This window comes from Aythya fuligula, chromosome 1 (genome assembly GCF_009819795.1).
Source record: "Aythya fuligula isolate bAytFul2 chromosome 1, bAytFul2.pri, whole genome shotgun sequence".
Taxonomy (NCBI): domain Eukaryota; kingdom Metazoa; phylum Chordata; class Aves; order Anseriformes; family Anatidae; genus Aythya; species Aythya fuligula.
The window spans coordinates 175,561,969-175,580,966 of NC_045559.1; the positions used below are offsets into that span (position 1 = coordinate 175,561,969).

Genomic DNA, 18,998 nt, shown 5'->3' on the forward strand with positions numbered 1-18,998 from the left:
ACTGCATAAAAATGAGGAATACTTAGGTATTCAGTTAACAAACTTCTTGGTTTATAATTATAAACCTATCAGGAATCTGTAGATCTCAGGGCTGCAGCATCTGTCAAATTGTTGGCTATTTGTCTGTACAGACTTGAGTATTTAGTAAGATATCAACTGCAATGACTGATCACTTTCTAAAATAACCAGTAATTTAGAAAACATTTAAGAGTGAACACAGGATGATATTTTTAGATTTTTCATCTCTTCAGTACAGGCAATAATCATAAGGATTCCAAGAGCCTAATGTTTTTGAACACATGTATGTAATTCCGAGATTTTCTGAAACTATATGTTTACAACTTCCTGACCCTGTGATTTTTTCTTTACTTTTTCTCTTTCCTGACTTGACTGGTGAAAGTCAGATATAGGTGTGGAAAATGCCCACCAGAAAGAGCTGAGTTGTTCCCCAGCTTTCCCTAGGGTGTCACAAGCTTTAAATTGTTTTGCATAGGCTCTTTTCTATGGAGCATAGCTCCTAGGAAGTCTGACATCATCACTGGAATTTGTTTAAACATTCTCCGAGGGGAAAAAAATTAAAACTGCAATATGTAAAACACAGAAGGTTTGTTATGACAAGTTGAACTTGTAATTTGTTTGCAAGAAAGGATCGCTTGAAGTTTGTAACAGTGTTTAATATATTTTTGTTATATGATGCTTTTGTAATTTCCTCAAGTAATTGATCAACTGTTATTTGCATATTAACACTAGATAGAACTACGGAAAGAGTTTGCTCTTCTCTGTGGAAATGTAATGGCATTTTTTATTTTATATATATATATATTCATTTTGCCATGTATGCCATCTTCTTTCTAATGGTTTATTTTGGAACTATACTACATAGACTTTACAGACTAGCTAATGTGTTGAATGCCACTTCTATTTAGGTGAGACCAAGACCAAGACCAAGTTGAGATCTACATAACTCCAGTAAAGAAAAATATCTTGCCAGCTGAGTGCTTTGACTTTTTATTATGTTTTGTATTATTTCATTATTTTTTTAATTATTATTTATTTCTCTAAAATACATGCCATTTATATTCTTCAGACTCAAAAACAGTTAAACTTGGTTGTTTTAAATCTTTCTGCCCAGGGCATGTGTAATTTAAAAGGAATGGCTATTGAAGCTCCAAACAGTAGCTGTAAAATATTACTCTAAGTTAGCTAAGTTGTGAAATAAAGCCCAGACCCTTAGATATTTGGCACCAAGTCTCAGTCCTATGAAGTGCTTTATCCTTTTTCAGTATATTACAGCTGTTTCATTCTGTAATTAATGAGCACACAGACTGAGATCAACATGTGGTATAGGGATGGAAGTTAGGAGTTTAAATACATGAACTGCCAATAAAGTTTATTCTCTGATTCTCAATCTGGTATTAAGTTTATAACTAAGATAGTTGTGTTTTGTTTTTAATTCCCAGTGTGAAGTTTCACCCTATTATGGCAATATCCTACTAATTTGTGATGCATTCTATAACCTCTATTTTTATATCAGCCTGCTAATTGAACTTCACCTTGTTACCAATATATTTTTATTATAGCCGTTTCTCCACAATTTCAGATTGTTTCATGTTTTACTGCACATACGAAGTAGAGGAATCTGAAAGTCAGATTTTTTTTAGTTTAACAGTAATGACAAAATTTGTGTCCTCGGTGGAATGTGAGGAAAGAACAAAGTTGAGGGACTGCATAAGCTGTTTAACTGCATTTATTTTATTATTGTTTGTTATTGTTTATTATTATTATTGTTTGTGTTACAGCTTCACTTAGGCTAGAGTTCATCCACATAAATGACCCCAGAAATATGGGCTATAGGAATTATGTTGGCAAAACATACCATTTTGTTATTACACAAAAATTGTGATGCTTAATCATAGGTTAGTTGTGTGGTGGGGAGTGGGGCTGGCTTTCCCTCAGAGACTTTGGAAAAACATTTTCTTTTTTTTCTTCTTATATATATATATATATGTATTTTTTTTTTTTTGCTTATTTTTCTTATTACTTTAATTGTGCTGGAATAACTATCATTATCAACAATAGACTGAGATTATGCAACTTGTCACTTTCTGTGATTTGTCTGTCAATAACAGCATTTGCTTGTAACTTGGAAGATGGTTTAGCAGCAGCAGTCTGGGGCAGCTTGGTTCAGGCAAGCATGGTGCTTTAGGTACCCCCATGAAATTTCTCCACAGATTATGCTGAGTGATGAGCTCTTGATGGTACATCCTTTTATCAAGATATTCTTGAAATTAAAGCAACGTTTTGTAGTCAACATGGTTACATTGTTTTTCAATTTAATTTTTATTTTGGCCATTTTTAATTGCATCAATTCATAGGTATAACATAGCTCTTGGTTTGGTTTTAATTTTCAGATGTCAGCCCTCTTTTTTATAAGGAATCCTCAATAAAAATGTAACCTTGCACTGAGCAGCTGATGAAGTTTTTATTCTCTGTAGATAAAATCTATTTTTATTTTGACATAATTAATGAAATATCTGTCAGCATAAGTGGCAGTAATGGAAGCTGCTGTGCAGAGATTGTCAAGAAAACCACAAGCTTGGAATACACAGGTCATAATTTTAATCAAAATTAAGAGTTTGATTGTCACATTTTGTTAATAATAGAAGTCATTTTTGATCTACTGAAGACATTGAATATCTTAAGGGGCTCTGAGTTAATAGGAGCTGTGAGACTTTACCTTGCAACATAATGAAGATTCTGTCTGCCTACAGTCCTACCTGTGCAGACTATGGAAATGTACCAAAGCCTCCACAATATTAAAAGGAAGAGGGGTGGTTTTATTTCAGTACTTTGTGGGAAACATCACAGGAGGATGATAAAAAACATCAAATGTTGTCTTTTTTTCCCCCTCCTTTAGTGGTCTGGTCTGTCATCAATCAAAATATTAATTATTTTGGTAAATGAGGGCTTAGAGACACTCACAAGCACTAACATCAGAATTCAAAGCAAAATTGGTGCTTTCAATGTAGCAGGAAGATTCTAGCCTTAGAAATGTTTTGCTATGGGGTCAGATTCCATCAACAGGGGTATAGGAAAGGCTGCTTAGGAGCTGCACACAAGTTTGTCTCTTCGATGGTCCATTCCTCTGGTACTTCCCCATGGTGTATTAAAGGGACTGTATGTGAAGGTAGCATTTTTGAATTTATCCAATTCTTTTTTATAATTGCTGACACCACAGTCTTCCATGGCAGACGTTTCACCAAGAAAGACGTAAAGATGTGCTGCTTTGTATCTTTCCTAAGCTGGTGGTCTTGATGTGGTACTTTTCTTGATGACACTCAACATTTTGTTGTCTCTTCTGGCTTGATTGAACCCTGAATACATAAACACTGACATGGAATTTGACTACTCAAAAAAATACCTTAATATCTGCTGCAAATCTGAAGATTTTATTCCGTGATCCTTCTTTGGGTCAATGAAGTTGAATATACCTGGTCCCAGTCCTGATTCCTTGGGAACCCTACTGTTAAGACTTTTTCATTCAGCAGAGTGACTACTAAGTCATACTCATGCTTCCTATCCTTTGAGCAAATTTCAGTCCATAAAAAGCCCCGTTTTTTCTAATTCCATTCTAAGTTAATTTCTTCAGTACTCTTTGGTAGGAAGCCTTGTCAAAGGTTTTCTGAAAATCCAAGTCTACTGGATCTTGATTTATCCACATGCTTTCTCTCCACCTGCAGGTAGTAAGGCAATATTTTCTTTTGAAAGTATTTCACCCCACTGCTTTTTTTTTTTTATTATTATTATTTATTTATTTATTTTTTTAATGGGCTCAGCAATCTTATTCTTTTGTATACTCAATATACTATCTTACTATTTACTATCTTAATTTCTATCTTAAATTTAGTATCAGTGGTTCTCTCAGGCTTTTCAGGACTCTTGGGTCAGTGCCATCAGATCCACATGACTGAGCAATTTGACTAGTTTAATATTTCCCATATATGTGCTTCTTGTTGATGTAGCTATTCTGATGTTACAAAGATTGTATTGTATGAGAAACCATCTCATCATCTTCATCAGTAAAGACAGATGCCAAGAATTTGCTGAGCTTCTTCACTGTGATCTTCTCATCCTTTAGTACTCTTTTCATGCCTCTGCTGAAAAATGATCCTGGCAGCTGCTTGGCTGTCTTTCATCTTTGAAAGTATTTAAATAACATTTTAGTCTCAGCTTGAGCATCTGTTGCAAGGTGGTCTTAAAATTCTTCTTTATCCTCTTAATTTCCTGCTTACATTTGACCTGGCCTGTTTTATGGCCTTTCCTGTTCTCATTTTCATTCTCATCAGTTGTACAAATTTCCTGACATTTTCTTCACTCTTGTGACACATTTTGAGCAGCACAAGCAATTATATACCTGAAAATGAAGGCAGAGTTTTGTTATTAATTATTCATTAGTTCAATTTGCAGCTGCCAGTAAAGCATATATCAGTAGTTTACTATATTCTTTTCTACGATCAGAAAAATTTCCCTTCTTTGGGTTTTTCTTGGAGCAACAGAGGTACAAATTTTGATTTTTGCACAAATGTGGGACTTCACAAACGGAATGAGTCAGAAGTAAGGTAGTGTGGTTAATTCTTGTTGAAACAAAAACAATTGTTTTTCAAATTACAAATGTTATATACATAATATTTAAAAATCTGCTGATATAGAAGAAGATGCCTCTAATTTTGTAAAGATTTAAATGCCCACAAATCCCATTTCTTTTTGTCATTCCGATTTAGTGGTGTAGAGTTGAATTCAAAATTTTTGGATCACTGAACATAAATTTACAACTTTTTAATTTTATGAAATGTGGCTCTGATTTTTTTAATTACATGTCTTTAGGAAAATATATGACTGTGGAGTGCTGTGGTGTGGTGATTGTAATACCACAGTACTTGTAATCATTTTCCTAATTGTTAATGGCTAATGTAGTAATAAAGATTGTTAGCAATTAATTTGGTCCTGCGTTGAAAACACAGTCAAGCTCTTCGATAACTAAAGGAAACCTTTATTGTGATATTATTTATGTTAATTGCAAATCTTTGTTGTACCCATTAAACCTTTGCTTTTATTATAGCCACATACATCTGGAGGGAGGTTGTATAATTACTAAATTATACAACTGGCTGCATGTGGAGGTTGGAGATTTTTGTAAGCAGATGAGAGGTGGTCCTGAAAATGTGTGAAATAGGATTGTAAGATGTGTGTTTTTTGTTTCTTCTAAAATGCAGTAGGAAAGTAGTTAATATAATTGGCAATGATTATTGCATATGCTTCAGATTTAATGTCCAGCTGAGATTAATTAGAGGAAAGTTTCTCCAAAGAGTGAGATCTTGGAGTACTGTCTTAATTGCAGAGAGGAAAGGTACTGATTGCTTTTTTAAGGCGTAGCTGTATCCTGATGAATATTTTTGAAAAAACTTCACAAGACCTGGCTGTATGTAATAATGGGGACCCAAATTCAGCACCCTGGGAGGTCCCTTCCAGTTGTAAATTCCTGTAAGTGTTGTGACTTGTGTGTAGATGCAGGAGAGTGTTATTAGCAGATTAGCTAATGACTCAGTTGGCAGTTGGGTGTCTTCTGCACATTTTAAAGGCTAAACAAAGTTGATTAAAGATACTGGGCTCAAGTTTGGTGTCTGCAGTTTTGGAACTGTCAGCTTGACATGCTTAAACCTTAGCTCAGAATACATATTTGTGGCAAAACATGAAATTCAGATTTATGCTTCACGAAGTGCTTATACTTCTTGGGGAGGTGTTTATGAATCTAGTATTTTTCTAACATTTTGATTCAAAAACACATTTTGTAGAGCCTGTATGGTTATTTAAGTGCAGGGAGTTAATTTTAAGGGATTGACTTGCAAATTTTTTAATTTTGAAGTTCTTGGTTTGATTTTAGGGATAGGAGTGTTCTAAGGTGTGTGTAGAAATAAGGACGAGTGGCTTGTGTAGGTTTAAAAAGGGCACGGAATAACTATTTTAATATTTAGCAAGTAATTACTCAGGTTTTAGAGAGCTTTGTATTCTTTCATTGGATTTTTAAAATTCCTGAAATGGAATTCAGTGTGACGTGTATGTTCTGAGTCTCCTAGTATCTGCAGTGTGTTTCAATGGGCGTGGATATCCTTCCACTTGAGAAATTTTTCCACTAAGTCAATGCCTGCTGTGCATGTGGAGTACTGTTTCCTTTGGAACTGTATTTCTATGGTTTTATTTCTTTCAAACCCTGACGAACACACAAGCTATCTACTCCCATCCTGTGCGATAACTTTGGAAATCTCAAGGAGCAATCAATGCAAACCAGAAGGGCTGCATGGCTATAACAGATAGCTTTGAATATGCACTTGCACTTGCTTCTGGCTGAATTGCTGATTAAATCTATTTATATCATGTAAAAATAGCTTATCATAGGGTCTGGTCAGAAAATTGCAGGCAATCATGAAGTTGTGTGTGTTGTGTATACTCTCCACTCCCTTTCAGCTGGGAATTGCTACCCCTCAGCTAGAACAGGGCAGCTGAGCGAACGCGTTGTTCTGGCTTGCTGTCATGTGAAGTAAAGGGAGATAAATCAAAACTTTCATCCACGGTGTTTCATCTGAGAGGGTTGCTTTTTAGAGAGCATTAATTCAATTGCTTTGTCATCGTTGGGCTGTATTCTGAGCTTATTACGTTAGGAATGTCTAAATGAAGGGTGCGATGTTCATAGCAATAATGCCTCTCATTTAAAGGAAATGGTAGGAACATTAAAGTGCTTTCTGCTTTTTCTGTATTTTTATTACTTGCATTGAAGTTAAGGACAATTGTACATCTGATAACAGATGAAAATGTTTATGAACTTTGAGTCAGGTCTGATTAAGCCTTTAAAAGGTCTAGAATAACTACAAATTATGTTTATATCACATTGTCTAAAAATTGCACTGTAAGATTTGCATCCCCGTGTTGTAGTACGAATTGGAAATATTATGCATTGGAGACTACATTGGAATATAATATCCAAGTGCACTTGCTTTTTCTCATATTATTTGTGCTTTTCAAAGCTGAAGAAAATGGATTTCAAGATTCGTGCAATTAGGAAGCTGTGTCGTGTCAATTCATCAGATTAAGTGGAGAATTTATGTAATCAGGTTGATGAATCCCACACATGCTGGCAAAAGCAGTGTACACATTTAAAATACACTGATTCGTGTTTTTTGAATTTCAAAAAACGGGCTGTATGTAGGCAGGATTTGGTTTGCAGCAGAATGCTTTGGATCGGCAAATAGGTTTTTGACTAGAAATATTTGCCTGGCAAAAATATCTCAAGCAGTTACTGTTCTCACACTTCCAGTAACATAATTATGCCTATTTGTAAGCTGAGTGCACGCTGAAGACCTCGGTTCAGTGAGGTACTTAAAGTCAGGCAAAACTTGCATCATCCTGGATCTACTTTAAAGGCATAATTCCCATGCTTGAATTAGACACACCTTTAAGTACCTCAGTCTATTAGGGTCCATGTGGAGATTGGTTTTCTGCTCAGTGTAATCAGGTTCTAGAACTGGAAATGACCTCGTGTAGATTGTTTTTTATCAGTTTTTCTTTGCATTGTGCCACTGGAAGCTGTTGCTTGCTTTAATCTTTGTGGTTTCGTAGCTATCCAAACACTTGAATTACGTTGTGGTAATCTTCACAACCTCGTGACTGCCTTTTTGTTTTATATGAAAAATTAGCATTTTGCCAGCATTGGCATTGGTAAAAAAATAGCTATGTAGAGTCTGGTTGCCCGGAGAATTAGTCTCAACTTAATAGAAATTTTTACAATAGATGAAATGTAACATAAATAATAATAAAAACCAATAAATGTGATCTATACACTTAGCTATTTAGATATGTATTTACGTTGTCTACTGTATTTTAATATTTTTCAGACAAGTATAAAAGAAGGACTACTACTGAAGCAAACCAGTTCTTTTCAGAGGTGGAAAAAGCGTTATTTCAAGCTTCGAGGTCGTACCCTTTACTATGCTAAGGATTCAAAGGTAATTCTATGATATTAACATCTAATGCCACGATCTTCAGTTTTGCTTAGATTTATAATTGTAATCATGATAATTTAATGATTTATTAGTGATCGTTTCACTAAAAATTGCAGCATATAAGATGTAGCATGCTAAATTAACTTTAACTAAGGAAGATTCATGTTATCTTTTGATTTTTATATTTTTAAGTCAAGTTTATCTCAGTTCTCTTAACCTCTTGGACTATTCAAACAAATAATAAGTTCATTTTAAAGAGTTGTTTTTTTTTTTTTTTGGGGGGGGGGGGTGTTGGGTCATTGGACAATGCTCAGAAGCTATCTCACAAACTGAATTCCATTAAAGCTCTTCTAATCCCATGCCCATATTGCTCTTAAAGGGATGGAAATGGTTACACGAAATCAAGATGGGATGATTTTCTGCCAAAACTGATTTGTATGGGGAAAGGCTGTTTCCCATCAATTGAAACTTTTAGTGGGAAATTTGGGGGTGGGCAGAGGGGAATACTTCTTTCCTTTCTGAAAGGCATTTCCTCCCTCCCCCTCAAGACCAGAGCAGAGAGCATTTAGGGTTGTTGAGACGGCTTGGACTGTGCTGTTTCATAGTGATGGGCATTACTTTTCTATATCTTGTAGGGTTGTGGCTACTGATGGGAGCTGTAGGTGAGGTGCTTGAGGTACCCATCATTTTCTCTAGCCTGGTCTTCTTCATAAAGCTATTACTGAGGCACAGAAACCTCTCATTCTATGACTATGTGACTGTAATTGCATGGTACGTAGTTGTACGGCTGTGATGAATCAAGGAAGACGTCTCTCCAGGGAGCCCAGCACTGAAGTACCTCTGTTATCACACTTTTCTACGTGTGTTGCTACCCTGAGAAGTTTTTACAAAGTCTTAATAAACATGACAGATAAGAGCTGTGAGAATGGCAACGTTATCTCTGTCATAAAGATGAGGAAAGAAGGAGTAGTGAGTGGGTAGTTGCACAAATACTCTGCAGCACTGAATCCTTTCTGAGGCTCCCCAAACATTGATTGTGTGCTGGGGTATACAGCACACTGTTTTTTTTTCATTTCTCCTTCCCATGGCATAGAGGAGAAAGAGCAAGGTACGGCTACAATGGAGCGAGATGTTTTTGGTGGTCTTTCTTTTGCTTTGTGACCCATTGTGAGTTCAACAGGACTGAAATCCTTTGCCAGAAGCTGGGGTGTTTAATGAAGATACATATTTCTCTTATGGGAACATCAAACAAAGGAGTGGAAAGATGAATCTCTTCAGTTTCTTAAGCTCCATTTTCTCTTCTTACCAATAGCATATAATAGATTCTCTTTCATGAATTTAGAATTCCATTCTAAAGCTGATTAATACACTTGTATGTTATTGTGTGTGAATCTCTGTTCTCTGATACCACCTTTATGGTACACAGTACACATCTCAAAGCTGCATCTATTAAAAAAAATAAATGAACACAAATCCTTAAAAGATTTTAAAGCAGTATGTATTCTTGGAACCACTGTTTTACACTCTAATCTGATTAGATAGCAAATAAGACTGTGTTTAGTGGTGGAATAGGAAGTTCTATCACCTCATCAGTGTTTTCTATTTTTTCACCCTCTCTTTTTTTCTGTTTTTATTTTCCAATTGGAATGGACAGGAGGAAATGAAAGCACCAAATGTGAGCATACTTGAGAGCAGACTCAGGCTATATTTAATGTTTTTGTGTTCTTTTCCATTCACAGTCTCTAATATTTGATGAAGTTGACCTGTCAGATGCCAGCGTAGCTGAATCAAGCACAAAAAATGTCAACAACAGCTTCACGGTATGGAACCATTATAATACTGGTCTTAAAAGCTGTAGGGAGACTGTTACTAAGAAAATCAAGAATCCTCTGAAGAGAGTCTCATTTTTTCTCTTTGGAAATAAAATGTCCTCTATTTGAAAATTGCCTAATATATCACAGCAATATCACATCAGTTACTGGTAATTTTGTCTCTGATTTTTATTTTTATATTTTTGAGCAGAATTTAGAAGGTTAGGTAACATTTACTTCAAAAGATGCTTATACAAGGCATTAAAAATTTAGCAAGCTTTGGTATTACTGCTTTCAGCTTGGTTTTATGTTGTAGTTTGTCTCTGAACTGACATGCTGAATTGATTCAAATGTAATTGTGTTACTGTTCTAATTTCCTATAATGATATTCTTGGTTTTCTGTCATATTGAAGTGTATTTTATGGTTTTTCCACTACTGATCATATCCTCACATTAGTAGTTCCTAAGTTCACATGAAGAACTGTCTTCACAATAGTACCTTGATTCTGATAGTGGTATAAGAAATAAGGGTCTTCATAAATCCCTGTTTTTCTAAGTTCACAAGCATGTTTTACACACAGGTCTTGCTATCTATTGTTCAATTGCTTTGCTGGAACTAAGTGATAATTACTGTTCATCTCCCAGATAGCCCAATGCAAGCCTCCTAGAAGCTTTGTCAGGTCTCCCTTATCCTGGTACTTCCCAGGCAGCTACCCAAGCTGTCAGAGCACATCAAATATGTGCTTGCATTGGCCTGGACGGGCAGGCGTGTTATGTCAATAACAGTTTCTTTAGTGACTACTAATGAGATTAGAAAGACTAATTTGACTGAAGGCCTCTGATGAGGGGTAACTGTGTGATGTACTAGCTTGCCTTTGGAAAAGGTCCTTTCTATTGCTGGAGAGCTCTGCTTGTGTCTGTCTCCTAGCCAGAATTAAAGCTGTCGTGTGGGCATCAGGCTAGCTGAGGAATAATGAGGCATACAAAGATCATGGGCTGAGGATCCTGGTAGTCATGACTGCCACTTGTTATTTAAGAAGGATATAGGACTCGGCATCCCCTGAAGACTTCTAAACTTCCCTTGCTGTAGTTTCTATTATGGGGAAGAAAATTAAGAAGACTTTGGCTGCAAAGTTGCTGATTGCTGAGTCAGGAAAGAAGACATTCATCTTGGTGAAAATTTGTGGTGGGGGGAGAAAGGTAATATGGTTTTGGTATTTATTTATTTATTATTATTTTTTTATTTTTCCGTATCAATTTCTTAAAACATTTGGTGTTTTGGGTTCATGTAGAATCCTGTGAGCACACCCACTGTTCACCAAAGACATGTTTTGTAATTAGTATCAAGATTTCTGGGGAAGACAGTAGAAAAAGAAGCTTAGAGGGCTACAGCTTTAACAGCTTTGGAGACACTATTTATTTTCATGTCCTGGGTAATTTAGAACAAACAGTGCTTTCTCTAAGGAATCCTAAATTCATTTCTGAAAAATTATTTGGGTTTAGAGGTCTCCTGGGCTGAAGTGCCATCTGATTTGACTGTAAAATATGGTAATAGTCATCATCGTGCTTAATCTTTTGGCATCTTCCTTTGTGTTTGCCTAACTCAGTCTCCCAGCAACACAACTCAGTAAAGACAGACATCTCTGGCCTTGCTTGCACTGGTTTTGAGGGGGTGGTGGCATTAGCTTCCCAGCAGTACTCCTTATACATAAAACAAAATGCTTTTCTTTTTTTTTCTCCCATCTTTAAGAAAGGCCAGATTATCTTTTTAAAATTTCATGTTGCAAGTGGTCTGTTAGCATTTTCTTTGTTAAAAAGGCAAAAAGAAAATCCTTGAGTCTTGCCTCCTGTTAATGAGCTCTTCCTCCTCCTGTTTCTTTGTCCCCCACTTAGAGAGTATTTTTAACACAAATGTCCATAGATGGAATGTCCACCAAGTGACCAGGTTTCTAGAAAAACACATTTTTAAACAGTTTAGTTAAATCTATTTTATTTTATTTTTTTTTTTTTTACAAATCACTTTTTTCATCTCACTTCAATCCCTCCCTGCCCCCTCCGGCCCCCCATTTATCAACCCCCAGCTTGTGGAAGCTACTGTTTGGCCTTCTTTTACCCTTTCTAGTTTGTCTGTTTGGAGACAGAGGTGTGCATGTCAAAATTTTCCATGCTGTTTTTTGGATAAAACTCAAATCCTAAAATTAGACATAACACACACATTTAAGGTTGAGTTTATTTGTAATGCACATGCCTGTAGAATATTTTATGTAACTAAATATCAGTGTTTATTCACCAGAATTACTTTTTCTTTCTTACTACAAACAAATAGAGGCTAAGGAGAAAGTTGAGGTAAATAAATATCTGCTAATTAAAATGAGGAGCTACTAAATTTAAAACAGCTTATCTTTTTCTTTTTTTATTGCTTTATTCTTTATTACTTTTCAATGAACAGCAATCTCATTTCTAGCAAATAAATCCTAGTGAACAAGCTTGTGCTAGGGCAGTTTCTCATGGGTTATAGACATTTTGTATTACTGCAATATGTAGACCCCTGTCTTACCAATAGAGGAAATAGAGCAAACGGTGTCTCTTGACTTCAGAAGGCTTTAAATTGGACTCTGAAGGCCAAATTCTTCTCACTTGTGTGTTGAGTGTGAGTTTTCTAAGTCTGTGGAAAGAGAAAAACCCAGTTCAAGAAATAAATTCAGCCCACCAAAGATCTGCATTGCCCTATCTGTTAGCCACATCAGGAGCCTACTTAGGGCTTTGGGTCTCCCTCTGCCTACAGTTTGGTGGGTGGTGTTGAGTTCTTATGGTGTTTTTGAGTACTCTGCTGAATGTTTTTTTCACTTTCCTTCTGCCTCCATGGATTGTTGATTTTTCTCTGCAGTTCCTGAGGAGCATAGCTGCACAGCGTGCCACCTCTTTGGAGACACTGTTAGGATGAATCAGTCTCCCATGTTATTGTACAAAGCAGATGGGGCAATGACCAATTTTGTCAAGAGCTGTAATCCTCATGCATTTTGGTTTGCAGGGACTTGTTAATATCTCAAGTGCATTTAGAAAAAATATCTTTATTGTTGCCTTAACAAGACTGAGGCTGAATGAGACTGAATAGATTATCTCCAATGTGCATGCATAGGGATCTTAGGCATGTGCACTGTTGGTGGTGTGCTTTTGTTCTGGAAGCTATAAGCAATGGGATTTTTAAACACTAAGATGTTTCTTGAACAGGCATATTCAATTAATGATATTCTTTATGGCAAGGAAAGCGATTATGAATTGTCATTTGAAAGGAGATTTTGACAGGCTAACTTTTGGCTTAGTTATCTACCTCTGTCCTGCTTTTGATAATGAAGGACTTTTAATGCACATCAACAAGAAACAGTCAGTAGATGTTAACCATGCTGCCTTTCAACTGTTGAGACACATGTATGGGGAAAATGTCCTGGGTTATGCACAGGCATCCTGTGGCTGCACCTGTATTTAGTCCACCCAAGTTGCTGTTGAAAACACATAATTCAGATATGCTCTTCTGTGATGAATATGAAAGGAAAGAGTAATTTCAAGGTAGGATTTCTGGCTTTGAGGTATTATTTTGTATAGCTGCCCTTAGACATTTGATTTAGGTTAGGCCAACTTCTAGTTCATTTAAGACTTTACAAAAAGCCATGGACACTCAATTTCTTACTTATATCTTACTTCTTTCTTTCATACTTCCTTACATTCAGAAAAGGGAAAATTCTGACTAGATAAAATCTTATCTAATTGTGTCTGAGAGTAACAGAAGAAACAATTTCACTATTGTTCTGGAAGGTGTCCTGTAGGAATATGGGAACTAGTGTACTCAATGGTACTTTGGATAGAGATTCAGATTGCCCTAACTTCAGTTTGGGATTCAGTGATGGGTTTAGAGACCCCTAAATATAGGTATCTAGGATAAGATTGATATCCATTTAAAGTAGATTCCTGCATTTACTCTATTAATTATAGACCCCACAGATGATTAACTAAATCTCCTGTAGCTGTGATAGGAGCTTTGTCATCCAGACAACCAAAAATGTAGACTCTGACTTTCAGCCTTCCGAATCTAATTATTTTTTGTTGAATATGCAGCTTCTGAGAATGGTCATCTTGAGAGGGCAGAAGCTGCAGTGGGCAAATCTGCTGTCCTGGAAAGCCTGCTGCAGTTCTTAGTAATTAGAAATTGGCTGGAAATGAGACGTTATATTTCAGCCAATAACATTGATTACTGTGATTCTGGATATGCTTGCAGAAATGTCTAATATCATATTATTATTTTTTTTGCTGATTTCTTGTTTTTAGTGATGCTATACATCATATGGGAGTCTATTTATTCTGTGGAAAAATAATTCCCTAGATAGGAAGTGGGGTTTTAAGTATTCTCACCTATTACTATGAGGCAAAGGCAGCAGAAACCCATAAACTGTTCTTTATTTTATCTTTGTTATTGCTTCCTTTTGATTTGCCTGTTTTCTGATGTAAATATTCTTTGTAAACATTCTTCTTTACTCTTACCCCTTCTTGCTGTTCTTCGAGCTCTTTTTCTGCAGTATTATCTTGGAAGTGGACCGGTTTTACAATGAGGTTTCCAAGTGAACATCAAAACACTTGGTTTTGAGAATATTTTCTGAATTACAACCCTTAGCATTCCTTGTGGATTCCATGTTTTGCCTGTTTTCTGCAGCAGCCACACATTATGCATTTTTTATCCTGTGTGACAAAACCAAGGTCCTTTTCCTGTTAATTTGGTACTGTCTGTGATTCATAAATACTTATTTTTCTGTTTCCATGTGTTTGTTTGTTTTTTTTTTTGTATTTTTTAAGCCACTGTACTGTCTGTTTAATACCTTGCTTGGCTGTATGCATTGTAACAATTATTATTACAGATATTTTTTGACTGTAAACATTTCCATATCACCACACTACTTTACACTACTTTTCTACTATAAGAATTTCATCACAAAATTTTGTGCCAAATAATAAGGTGTTTATTATTTTTTTGCCATATTAAAAATACCTAATACTCCTTTCTATCTTTAAACATCTCTAAATTAGCTTGTCATCTCATCTCATGATTGGGTCATGAAAATTATTAGTCTTCTTGGTTCAATGACCGAACTGAAAACCATTATGGGTCAACGTGATATTTGAACTTTTCTGAGCAGAAATAATTTATTTCAACTTAAAGGGAATAAGTTGTGTTCCAAAACATTTTTCCCTATTTGAAAAAGGGGAAAAAAACAAACAAGCATTGTATTTCATTAAAGTTAGAACCTGAACACAATTTTGTCACAAAAAGTTGAAGATTTTTTTTCCCCTTATTCCACTTGTTTTGGTCAGATTTATCAATTCATTTTGACTTGAAAGCAGAGGGTTCTATATAACAAGTTTTTAAAGAAAATATATTTATCCAGTTGGCTGTGATTTCCTTGATTTGCTGTACATATGGATAGACTTTGAAAAGCTAAACATGTACATTTGCTGATTATATTTCCTTTCACCAATTAGTTTGAGATGGTTATCTCCTTTTTATAGATTTGTGAGACCATATCTCCATTGCAGCAACTGTACTACTTCAAGTTTACCTTGTGTTCTTCCAGATCTCTGATCACCATGTTTCCTATCCGTGTTTTTGGCTGTGGTGGATCTTATATCTTAGCCATGAATTTAAAGTTTACCGGTATATAATTTGTGCAGAACCAGCTTAAAGCACAAAACACTTCTGCCTGTCTTTAAATCCTGCTGTACACTTGCTGGTTTTAATGGGAGATTGCCCAGTTGTACTAAAAATTCATGCAATTCAGCAGAATTTCAAGTTGAAAATTGAAAATTACAATTGGGCCTGAAGGCACATTGCTTTTTAGAAGTTTATTTCAGCACTGCCTCTTCTGATGTCACTTAGTTCTGTGCTCATTGTTGAGATTAGCTGCTTCTAATTGACTTTAGAAAATTAAATTTTAATATTAACTACAGGCTTTTAAAACAGGATGTGTTGCCAGACCTTTGCAGTGTGTCAGGGTAGATGGTGTGAATTTCTTAGAGACTTGGACACACTTTGCTTCCTTTCTTGCCACCCAGATTTTTTTCTAAGTTCCAACTGAGGCTTTTCTTCAGGGGCTATGGGAACTTCAGGGAATTCTTCAGGGAATAGGAGAAATGCTTAACTTTCCCCAAGCCACATCAAGAGGAAATGAGAACAGCGTTTTCCCAGAGGAGTTTTAAACATTTCATCTTTTCTTTATATTTGAACACTGTAGACTTCTGTCTTTTTGGAAATCAGAGATAGAGAGTCCCAAAGCTGTGAATAATTATCCTGATACTATTTTTTTTTTTTTTTCCTATTTGGATAATCTAACACAAATTCAGTTTTAGTACTGAAAATTATTGAAAGTGAGTAGCCCAAAGTTCAGGTTCTTGAGCTTTATTTATAAATTGCAGAAGTGCTTATGGATGCCAGTGGATTTCTCTGATGCTGTCCTGCCTGCTTACAAAATCCAATTTGTTCCAGCTTACTCTCGATGAACATAGGAGATGTTGACCTTGGTCATTTTTTTTCTTAGGCAGTTTCTGCTGGCCACTCACCTAAAGGGTGTTTTTACCTTTCTTACCTTACTGGGCTTTGCTACTTTTTTTTTTTTTTTTTTTTTTTTCCTGTAGTTTGGTGAAATCAACTTGCTTCTCCTGTTTTGGGAGACTCCTGGGCCTGACTGATTTTGGCTTGTTCCAGACTTTGGGTTGTTTCCTCTGGTTTCAGCTACTGCAAAGCGAAATTTTTTCTTGAGGTGTCCACTGTACTTTACAGCCTGCCCAGAAAGTACACCTGCTTCACAGTCTTATAATCACAGGACCACAGAATTGTTTCTGTTGGGAGATGAAGACCTTTAAGATCATTCAGCCCAACTTCCCTGCCATGGGCAGGGACATCTTCCACTAGATCAGGTTGTTTGAAGCCACATCCAACCTGAGTTTGAACACTTCCAACGATGGGATGTGTTTTTCCTGCTGGTATCCCACAGTTGCTGGCATTGCCTGTTTCAGACAGACCTCATTTTCTGCCATACAGCTGAGATTTAGAGTAGCTGTCCTCACTGTTTTGTAGGGCAAGGAGATGAAACAATTCAATATCATTGCCTTTTTTTTAGCCTGGAAGATTAATAACATGGTTTATGAATTTATGTTAGTATTACGAATTTACAAGAAGGGGGAAAAAAGAAAAAAAGAAGAAAAAAAAACACAGTGAAGTGTTATATACTGTGTGTGGTGCTATCCTTAGGATTCTTCTCAGCATACTTTACATCAGATGTATCCTTTAGTAGTGTAATAATGTTCTGGGTTTGGGAACACTTAAATTTCCTTTGAGTTCAAGTTCAGTATGAACATGGCTCTACCCAGCACATACCAGGGATGGTGGGAGTTGAGATGCATTTGTAGATGTCTTTAAGTAAAGTGTCTTAAACTGTGAGCTGAATCCCACTCCCAGGAACATTGCATTTCAAATTCTGGCTTTGGTTTTCTCACAAGGGGCGGTGCATGCCACAGTTTTGAGATCCAGGGATGGCATATCCAGACGTTGCCCATGTATCTATTTGCAGTCAGGTACAGGGTGGACAGAGGTCCTGGAGTAACATCCTTGAAGTTATCAGGTCCTCTCGATATCTTAGGAAGGTGCAACATGTCTGGAAACAGATCGAGTTCCTGTGCTAGCCTCACCAATGTGACTCAGCTTTGAATGGGTAGCTAACTATTTGGATGTATTTAGCTTTTCCCTAGTTGTGAGCTATCTGCTGCTTCATAAGGATGCTGATTAGCCTCTAAATGGTGTCAGCTTTTTGCTACTCTTAGCTGGAGCAATACCCAAACCACAGAAACAGAGGGAAAGTGCTTTTTATTCCATTTTGTTCAATTTTCTAGTCCATTTTTTTGCTATATACAGGCAGCTTAGAAACAAAACAAAACTGAAATAGCAAATTAATTATGCTGGGAAAAAAAATGGAGAGACAAAAGCAATTAGTTTGCAGTTGTGATGCACTTAGGTTTTTTCCTCCATTTAGCGTTTGCCCATTTTCCCCTGCCCTCTGACAGTGACAAGAAAAGGTAATGAAGCTGAGAGCTCTTTGGGTAGCTTTGGGTGTGGCTTTCAAGTTTTAAGCTCCTTATCTCTGAATGATGCACTGTCTCCCTTTCCCTAGAGTGTCTGGAGACACTGAAGCTTTAAGTTTCATTATGAAAAAGCAATAAAGCCTTTCAGCTGTGAGGCTAAAATCCGTAGATAAATCACTTGGGATTGAGCTATTACAAGAAAGCTGAACAATTTTCAGAAGTGGAAAAAAATGGGACCGTTCAAATGTGAACATTCAGGGCTATATTGTATATTTTGGTTCTGGTTACGTTTACCTGGAGCTTGTTTTCCACAGTTTTGAGCTTAATGAGAAAATTTTAAAAAGTAAGTTACAGAAAATGCAAGTTTCTTTTTTTTTCCCCTTTACTTTTTGAAGAGTTTCTTTGATTTATGAAACACAATAGGTAGACTTGTGTATAAGTAAATGAATAAAATAAATCTTTTATTTCCTTGTCTGAACTCGTAGTATGGCACCAATGAAACCATTGGGATATTCGGAGTACATGCACTGCTCCATGAATTAGCAAAAAAGGATTGCCAGACTACATTCTTGCAATTTTGAACTTCGCTGTTCTCTGTTGTTTTTTTCTCTTCTTGCTTCAAAAGTAGTTGAAATACCTGGATAAACCTTAAAAAGTATCCCTCAGTGCAGTTCCTGTATACAAAACAATTTTATAAACAGTGCTGTTGGCGTAAGCTTTGAATAAATTTCCTGCTTCTAGTGAGCAAGGATCCTTAACTTCAAGCAGCTGGATTATGTTTAAACAGGAATCTCTTGTTACAGAAGAAGAAAACAGTCAGCTGCTGTTCTATTTTATCTAACTTTACACCTAATGCCATTAAATATATAACTAAATGTTTCCCTTGAAGCACTGAAGCCAGCCCATCTGCTGAACACGTAATGAGCTCGTGAGGCAGGCACTAAGCGCAGAGCCCTGCGAAGTGACTTACTTAACAACATTTTATGTAAAAACTTCAAAGAACTTGCAGGCC

General features: G+C 36.2%; 1 protein-coding gene across 2 annotated transcripts in view; it reads left to right on the plus strand.

The window, feature by feature from the left end:
- DGKH (diacylglycerol kinase eta) overlaps positions 1-18,998 on the plus strand; it is a 156,982-nt gene that overhangs the window by 73,654 nt on the left and 64,330 nt on the right. For both annotated transcript variants that reach the window (XM_032189987.1, XM_032190012.1), the window contains exons 2-3: positions 7,947-8,057; positions 9,794-9,874. In XM_032189987.1, the coding sequence (XP_032045878.1) occupies positions 7,947-8,057; positions 9,794-9,874 (192 nt within the window). The remainder of the gene's footprint in view (positions 1-7,946; positions 8,058-9,793; positions 9,875-18,998) is intronic.